General features: G+C 49.3%; 1 protein-coding gene and 1 long non-coding RNA gene across 3 annotated transcripts; one reads left to right on the top strand and one right to left on the bottom strand.

Annotated features, from left to right (window-relative positions):
- Positions 1-715: 715 nt before the first annotated feature.
- Positions 716-4,434, bottom strand: LOC128099096 (uncharacterized). The gene is made up of 2 exons (XR_008214423.1): positions 4,153-4,434; positions 716-848 (listed from the first exon to the last, which is right to left on the bottom strand). It is a non-coding gene; the product is annotated as an uncharacterized LOC128099096 (long non-coding RNA).
- A 188-nt stretch (positions 4,435-4,622) lies between these two features.
- On the top strand, positions 4,623-6,098 carry Hoxa1 (homeobox A1). Of its 2 annotated transcripts, none has more exons than XM_052720796.1 (2): positions 4,623-5,280; positions 5,743-6,098. In XM_052720796.1, exons 1-2 carry the CDS (start codon positions 4,623-4,625, stop codon positions 6,096-6,098), a joined length of 1,014 nt encoding a protein of 337 aa, XP_052576756.1. The 2 variants fall into 2 exon arrangements, with proteins under 2 accessions (XP_052576756.1, XP_052576757.1); XM_052720797.1 differs by lacking the exon at positions 5,743-6,098 and having other exon boundaries at positions 4,623-4,982; positions 5,186-5,245.
- The last annotated feature ends 2,945 nt before the right edge of the window (positions 6,099-9,043 follow it).

Below are 9,043 nucleotides of genomic sequence, written 5' to 3'. Positions count from 1 at the left end.
TTCTCTTCTTGATCTACCCCTACTCTCTTAAATGTTGAGGATTTTCTGTTTAATGTTCTCCCCTGACACAGTTTTAAAGCCATCTCTTACAAATTATGTTGGAGTTTTAGTCGTTTTACACCGAACCCAACCCTGAAAGCAAAACATGAGGCCTGCGAGAAAGTGACCATAAATCGTCTGTCACTTTCTTTTTATTTTTGTATCACACTAGGATTCGTTGTCATGAGTATTTTTGGTAGAATAAATTCTCCTTTGCTATAAAGTAGCTTTCTTATTTTTTTCCTCCCCTCTTTCTCAAAGCTCATACTGATTTCTTTTTACTTCTTTTAGTCTAATATGGTAAATAAAAGTCTGGTCACAGTTTACCTTTTTCAATTTTAATATGTTTTATTAGGGTAGCACGTCCAAAGTCTGCAATAGACAGCAACAAAGAAGAAGGCCAGAAAGTAGCCAGGGCTTCCGGCAAGTGGTTTTTCGTTTCTTTGGATTTTTTTTTTTTTTTTGGCTTTTTCTCCCTAAGGGAATGGATTTGGTATTCAGTGTTGAGACTCAAGCCATAGAGGTAAATTAGTAATAGAAACAGGATTGGGCTGCCTGAGTTGGCCCCAGCCCAAGCTTTTGAAAGTGGAGAGATAAAGTGCCTATAGAAACTCCCAGATCTAGGATGAGTAAAGTGGAGTTCCCCTAACAAGCTGCCAGTCTCTAGGTCAATAACCAAGTGATCAAAAATTCATTTATTTATACACATTTGCTTCAAACATCTACATTCGAACTCTTCCCTTCCCTCTCCCCGTTTTCAGTGTGGTTGATTAATCTCCCCGTTGTTGATGGGTTCAGGCAAAACAGACCTAAAAGACAGAGGAAAACAAAATAAAACAAAACAATGGTTACTAGCTGGAAAATCCGTGCCAGGAAGGATTCTTTCTAGTCACCCCAGGATTCTTGTCCCCACAACACACACACACACACACACACACACACACACACACACACACACACACACATTTAATTCTTAGATCTGTTTACATTGCTAATAATAAATCATTAAAGGTTTGAAGTCAGGTTAGCAAGTTGAGATTTTAAAACAGAGAGTTTCTGCACCTTAGATTATTAATTAACCCACTTTCTTAGACAGAGAAGGAGCACTTTAAATGAAATATCAATAAAATGTGATCTAGGGTGTGTTATTGGGGTGTTCTGTTTCTTTTTTCCCTCTTCTTTTGTCTGCCCCTACATTTATTTATTTTTTCCTTTCTGGGCTCTGTTCTGATGGCTTTATTTACCGTGAGAAACTGCAGCAACATGTGCGTGGGGTGAGCTGATTGACATTCAAGAAGCCAGTTCTTAACTGCAAAGGCTTGGGAGTTACAAAGAAGCCTCGATCCTTCTTCAGGGGTATGCTTCCTACCTTCCCTCTACCCTTCACTCCTCCAGTCCCTCAGCAGCTTTGGTGTGTGGGGACAGTGAGGGCTCAAGCCCCAGGCTCCGAGAGAGAGAGCCGAGCAGGGCGTCCAGGCTGTGGCAGGGCGTCCAGGCTGTGGCAGGGCTGTGCAGCTCCTGGATGCGATTCGTCCTAAGCTCATAAATCAAACGCTTTCTATGAATGAGAATGTCATCAAAGAGATCAATTGCAGGAACACATGCACAAATAAAAATCCTCTTACGTATTTGCCGGGGATCCCCGTCCGAAAGCATTAAGTTAGAAGGCGTTTAGTCATAATTCATTTTTATTGCTCTTTTAAAACAACAGCTTGGCTGAGCCGCGGATGCCAAGAACAGTTCTGGGCCTCGGTTTGTCTCCTCCTTGCTCATTCCCTTTCCAGTAGAAGAGCCCTAAAAGAGGCACTTGGAGCCAAGCAAGCCGCTTGCAGAGGATTATTTCATTCATGGCCCAAGCTCGCCTTTCACCCACTCTCTGGGGCCTATTTAAAGAGACTTTAGCTCGATTCCTGCGTGGGTCGCTGGCCTCCTTGCTCAAAAGACCAAAGGTCTCTTACCCTGCATAGTGGCCTTCCCGATTCCTCCGGGTGGGGGTTGGGAAAGAATCCGGGCTGCAGAGCAGAAGCCTACTCGCTCCAGGCTGGGGGAGGTTTTCTTGGAGAGCCTCCCCGGGAAAGCACGGGCCCACAGCCCGCAGAGGCCGAGCCCGCAGTTAATAGGGCAAGGTCTGTGGAAGCCCCGAAACTGTGGGCCGGGTTCCAGTGTGTGTTTGTGATCTCGAGGAAAACACCCCACCTAGGCTGCCCAAGACAACAGGCGGAGGGAGAGGGCTGCAGGAAGCGAGAACTAGGAGAACAAGGAGGCCAGCAGAGGCCTGGGGCAGCTTTGAGGCGGGCGTCCTGGAGCTGGAAGGTTAGTGCAAGTCCGGAGGGTAGAGGCCCACAGAAGGCCGGGAATGAGACAAGCCGGAGACTAAGAGCCCCGCTCCCCGGCACTCACAGTACTGAGCCTCTCACTTCCTGTTCCTGACCCACAGGAGTTCCTTTCCTCATAGCTGGAGGATTGCCCTCCCAAGAGAACCTCTTCCGGGAGGTCCGCCTTGCTTTCCTCTGGTATGATTCCTCAGGAGCTGAAGCTAATGCAGGGGAAACTTTCCAGTCCTTGCTCCCCCTTAACCATGCTTTGGGGGTGAGTCAAAGGTCACAGGGAAATAAGTGGTTGGGGGAAATGTTCAGTTGCTACTGAGGGAGTCCAGGGACAAAGGTCTGCTTAGGTTTCCCTGAGGATGGTCAGGTTTGGGGAGTGGGGTAGGGTTGGAGGATTACCATTACGACCTCTGTATGTGAAGAACAAAACACAGAAGTCTGAAGAGTGACTTCACATCTGAAAAGTCCCGCCCTGAGCAAAACTTCCTTTTTCTATAGAGAAAAGACCCCCAAACTCACACATACATTACACTGTTAATTTCATGTCTGGATCCAAGGCTAGAAGCATGGTCAGAGTAAAAACTGTGCAGAATTGTCTGCAAGGTTTCTTAGGTGACCACTGAATTTCTCCTCCTTAAGAATGCGTGCATTCTGTTTGGCCTTTTCTCTTTCCAAGGCCAGGGCTGACATTAAACCCAATAGTAAACAGCAATTACCAACACCATCAGCATCATTGTAGGGCGAGGTTGATGGAAAACAGGACCCCTGTCTTGGGATGATGCTCACATCTGCACGTGTCTCTCCCGGGAGTGACCTGAAGGCTCACACAAGCAACTACACAGTCCGTTGGAAAGTGTCCCATCCACTCAGCCATCTGTCCACTGCCCCTCCCACCTGCCAGTCCTCCCCGCCCCCCCCCCACACACTCCACACTCCAGACACGCAATAGGGGGCGGTGGGAAGAGGAGGATCTCCCACTCCTAACATGCCCCTCCTGAGAGAGAGAAATGTGACGGGGGAGGTCAGCATACTTTGTAGGAGCTGTGATCCGGCCCTCTGAGGCCTGCGCTGGAGTGCGCAAGCTCCTGGGTCTCTAAGAAGGGACAGATGGCCTGCAGCTCAGGCTCGGCCCTCACGCCGGCCACGTCTGCTAGCGTCATCTCTCTCCTCTGCCTTCCAGCCTCAAACTCCAGCAGCAGAGTTGCTTCGGATCCTGCAAGGCTACCAAAGGCAAAGCTGGCTGGGGAGGAGAAAGGGGAAGAGATCTAGGGAAGAAGGAGGGCAGAGAAGAGAGCGACACTCGGCCTTTCCCGGAGAGCTAGGTTCCTAGGGCTCCCCCGCCCCCTGGGGTCGAATTACAGAAGCTCCCGTGACCACGCTATTGGCCGTACGAGTCAGAAAAGAGGGCTCGGAGACCCTCCGGAGGAGGACAGTAGTTTCTTTCCTTTCTCCGGTCCCCTGCACACCCACCCTGGTTCCTCCCAGACAATCCTCTGCACACCCACCCTGGTTCCTCCCAGACAATCCTCTGCACACGTCCCCCTACATTCCGAGGCTGGCGAGCCAGTGACGCACGCAGCCTTGCCCTAGGCGCCGCGGTTCCGGGCTCAAGTCTCTGCAGGGGCTGGGTGGGGGCGGCGGTCCCCAGAGGAGGGCACGTCAACCGGATTCCTACCCTTCCCACCCCGCTTGCTCCCGGCTCCGCCAGGGTCCTTGCGACCATGCAGAGAGCTCTGGCCTACCGATGTCCGCCTCAAGGGAGCCGGGAGGCCTGGGCCCCTCTCACCTCTTGCCAGTTCAGCTTTCGGGGCTGGGTGGGGAAAGGGCCACCGAGGGTCGCCTCCCATCCCCCACATCCTGGAGGCGGAGGCGAGCAGAGTCGGGTGCGCGCAGAAAGGCAGTCTCTACTCCCTTTGGCCCCAGTGCTCCAAGTCAGCTCTGGCAGCGGCCGCAGCGACCGCCGCGGCCCGGGCTGCCCGGGGGGGCGACCGCGCGTCACCTAGACTGAGGAGCGCCGGGGATTTAAATGCCACTGAAACGGTGATCCATCACCGCTGCAGCCGGTAAACTTTCGCAGGCGGCTCAGCCATTGGCTGACGAAGTCACGTGTCCTTCCCCCCTAGCGCCCTCCGCCTTCCCGCCCCGCCTCTCGCGCACTGTACATTCATATCATTTTTCTTCTCTGGTCCCATGGAGGAAGTGAGAAAGTTGGCACGGTCACCCAGGGCTTCGCAGGACCCAGTCACTCAGTGACAGATGGACAATGCAAGAATGAGCTCCTTCCTGGAATACCCCATCCTTGGCAGTGGCGACTCCGGGACCTGCTCTGCGCGAGCCTACCCCTCTGACCATGGGATTACAACTTTCCAATCCTGCGCGGTCAGTGCCAACAGCTGCGGCGGCGACGACCGCTTCCTAGTGGGCAGGGGGGTGCAGATCAGCTCGCCCCACCACCACCACCACCACCACCACCACCATCACCACCCGCAGCCGGCTCCTTACCAGACTTCTGGGAACCTGGGGGTTTCCTATTCTCACTCGAGTTGTGGTCCAAGCTATGGCGCGCAGAACTTCAGTGCGCCTTATGGCCCCTATGGAATAAATCAGGAAGCAGACGTAAGTGGTGGGTACCCCCCGTGCGCTCCCGCTGTTTACTCTGGAAACCTCTCATCTCCCATGGTCCAGCATCACCACCACCACCAGGGTTATGCTGGGGGCACGGTGGGCTCGCCTCAGTACATTCACCACTCTTATGGACAAGAGCACCAGAGCCTGGCCCTGGCCACGTATAATAACTCATTATCCCCTCTCCACGCCAGCCACCAAGAAGCCTGTCGCTCCCCTGCTTCAGAGACTCCTTCTCCAGCGCAGACCTTTGACTGGATGAAAGTTAAAAGAAACCCTCCCAAAACAGGTGAGTCCTGCCGGCTAGTAAACAAATGCTGCTTGATTTTGAAAAGGGGCCGGTGCGCTTAGTTTCCTAGGAAAGTTAATGATTTAAACGATGGGTTCTTGCTTCTATCTAGTGTCGTCTGGAGTTGTAGTATGTGAGGTAGGGTGCCCAGGTGTGTTGGGGCAAAGGGCTTTTTAAAAAGGGCTGAGGTTAAAGTGGTCTAGAGCAAGAAGTTGTGTATGTTGGGGATGGGAGGTGTCGGTGGTGGTGGAGTTCTGTTAATATCTACAAACTCCATTAATCACGAGCCTGACCGCGCTAATGGTTGACTTCAGGTTAACACTTTACATACACATCGTTCGTCACTGGCGCTTCCCAGCCGGGTTTGTGCTGAGCAGTTAACCGAATATTGCCCCAAACATGAGGCAATCGGATAAGGGTTTAAGAATTTTTACCTTTTCCTCTCTTCTTCCGTTACCCTAGGGAAAGTTGGAGAGTACGGCTACGTGGGTCAACCCAACGCAGTGCGCACCAACTTCACCACCAAGCAGCTCACGGAACTGGAGAAGGAGTTCCACTTCAACAAGTACCTGACGCGAGCGCGCAGGGTGGAGATAGCCGCGTCCCTGCAGCTCAACGAGACCCAGGTGAAGATCTGGTTCCAGAATCGCCGCATGAAGCAGAAGAAGCGTGAGAAGGAGGGGCTCCTGCCCATCTCTCCGGCCACTCCTCCTGGAAGCGACGAGAAAGCTGAAGAATCTTCTGAGAAATCCAGCTCCTCGCCCTGCGTCCCTTCCCCAGCATCATCTACCTCAGACACCCTGACTACCTCCCACTGAGGCCACTGCAGCCCAACTCTGCAGTCCAGGCTTCTTCCTGGTCTGGGATTTCTTACCCAAAGCACATTCTTAGCTTATCTTCCTTTCTTTACAGTCTCTCTCTCTTCCTTTCTGGTCCTATCCAGGGAGCTCCTGGACAGGATAATGTAGTTCCAGAGAATTCTGCAGACTTGGTTGGAAGTTAACTTCTTAATCCACATCGGGTACCCACATCAGTTTCCGGTGGTCCCCAACATTCCTTCCTCACTGTTGTGAGATTTTTCACACAACCTATGGTTTCTTTCAGATGTCCTTTGGAGGACAGTTCCCTTTGCCAGCAGACATTTGCAGGAGGAAGGCATCTCACCTTTAATCTGTGTATTGTTCTTCTCTACCTGGCTCTTAAGTAGGACCCCCAGAAAAGAGAGTATCCGAAGGCTCATGAACAAGAGATGCACTAAGTGTGTTTACACAGTTAATTCACTCCTTAGTTGGTTTCATGTGTGTGAGTTTGCTGGTTCGAAATGCTTTCTCTGGAGAGATTTATCTTTATACAGATTTTCTAGAAACACGTAGGTAACTATATCAAACAGGGTGGGCAAACTTTCAAAACTGATACAGTTTATGTGTGATTATGGGTGAAAAACGGCGGGGGGGGGGATCCCTCTCTCATTCAAACAGAACCAGATGCCTCAGAAGGTAGCCTCAATTTGTTATTTCAGAGTCAAGAAGGCCTGAGAAGCCCAAAGTTCAAAACGTTTGCTGTGCCAAGTCTTCCCAAACTACCGATTTCTTCTTGCTTCTCTGGCCACCCTCCATTTAAAAAAATGTGATGGATTATTTGTAACCTAAAGGTATTTCAAATCACCCTTTCTATCCACTGTTATAATGGCTGGATACAATGTATTTTCAGCTGATTGTTAATGTGATGGATGGCACAATGAATGTATATTTTGTGTGATTCGTGAATAGTCTTCTGCATGTCGCACAATGTTTTGATGTCCCTGAAGTATCACACTGAGTTCTATCAGTTATCCTTTGTGAGCCTATGATAGTCCCCATTTCCTGTACAATCATGAACAGCTCTGAGATCCTGGAGGGATGTGATCCAGAGCAGAATTTACGGGTCTTAAGATGTCTGTAATAAAAATATTCAAGTTTCAGGTATGCTTAAGCATCTGCGTGTTTGCCTGGGCTACAGTTGGTGGCTTACTATGAAGTAAGGGGAAGGACATGTGGGGAAGGACAGAAGGGTGGTGTTTATTTGCAAAGAAGTGGGCCTTCCATTGCCAGGCAGCTTGCAGCTTTCCCTGTAAGCATATTTTCATCCAACCAATGTCCAGTTAATGCACTGGTCTTTTTACAGTAACAACAGCTCCTTTATTATAATCAAAGTTCAAAATGGAAAAAACTAGTGGAGAAATTTATGAAGGAGATCTATTTTTGAAACAAACATGGATACTTCCTGGGTCAAGTGCTAACCTTTTCACCTCCAACTGAATGATGACATATATATAAACAGAGCCCCTTCAAAAGCTGAGAACTGTCTTCAGTCAGTCTTTCCTCACATTAGGAAACCAAGAGCAGAGAGATTCACATTTAATCAGCTTCAGTATAAAGCTGTGTTAAGGATCCCCCTTTCTTTTTTGGATGGTCAGGCAGTGTTTCAATATATTCTATCTTTTAAGTTGAGTATGGTCTGTTTTCAGTAGAGCGTTGCCTCCATTCCCCTCTCCTTCCTATCAGTGTCCACCCATCCAACCACTTCCTCACATCTCTGCATTGCACAGCTTATCCCTTCAGATTCAACTTTCAAGTCATTGGTACCACGGCTGCAAAGGGTCTACATTTCTAATTCCATGCCACACCAGCGGGAAAGAAGTTTATACTCTCCTCTCTAGAGTCAGATTCTTCCAGGTGACCTCGTGGAGACCAACTCACATCTTTGTCACCCAAGTTGTTTCTGATCCAGGCATGCGTCAGATCTCAGAGGAAGTCAACAAATGATGGTGTTCAACATGGATCTCCTAGACCTCTTGCCAATTCCAGTTTATTTTTTAACGTATTTCAGGGTTTAAGCAACATTTTCTAACTTTTCCTGATGGTGCTGGGGATGGGACTCAGAGCCTTGCACATTCTAGGCAAGTGTTGGACCAAAAAGACAAGTCTCCATGGTCAGTTTTCACACCTATTTGAGGTTTTGAGCCCTAAGAGCAGAGCAGAAAATCTACAGCATCACAACACGGACATATAACTTCCTTCCTTTTCAGAGGGGGTTTTGAAAGGATAGGCTGGGAGAAAAAGCTACAAAACTTGGGAATCTGCAGGCCTTCTAGAGCACTTGTGCGATTTCCTGCACATCCCTGTTAAATGGGATGGACTTTGTGGGAGCAGTTGCTGCATGCATATCAAGGGCTCTGGGAACCCTCCTCTCAGCCGCTGGGTTCTGAGGTGGCCTGAAAAGATTCAAGAGGGTGGAGAGAACTTCAAAGACATCACCCTTTTCTTTCCTTTCCCGCCCGGCTATACTGTATCTTTTGTTTATTAGTGTAAGGCCACAAAGCAAAACAGATGGCTGGCTTTCAAATACTTTAATGTGCTAAGGTGTCATTTGCATACCGCTGTCCTGATTTCAATATCTGAAAGCAGGGTCCGACCTTCTGGAATCCTAGAGATTCCTATCTTTAAGGTGCTGTTTTCATGTAGCTGAGTGGAAAGAGAACGGTAAATTACGGCTAAATATCCCTAGCCTTCCCTAGGTTGTAGAATAAATCAGCTAACAAGCAATGCATTTAGGAGACATTAATACACCTTTCAACAAGGAAAACATTTGTATCTTTTTAGCTGTCCCAATCGATTAAATCAAAGGCGTTTAGTGCATCCTATTTCAAGGTCTCTCTCTCTCTCTCTCTCTCTCTCTCTCTCTCTCTCTCTCTCTCTCTCTCTTTTTTTTTCCTGTTCTGGTC

Source organism: Peromyscus californicus, unplaced genomic scaffold (assembly GCF_007827085.1).
Source record: "Peromyscus californicus insignis strain IS unplaced genomic scaffold, ASM782708v3 Scaffold_6__1_contigs__length_162567912, whole genome shotgun sequence".
NCBI lineage: Eukaryota > Metazoa > Chordata > Mammalia > Rodentia > Cricetidae > Peromyscus > Peromyscus californicus.
Note: the sequence above shows the minus strand (reverse complement) of the source record. Positions and strands in the feature narration are given on the sequence as shown.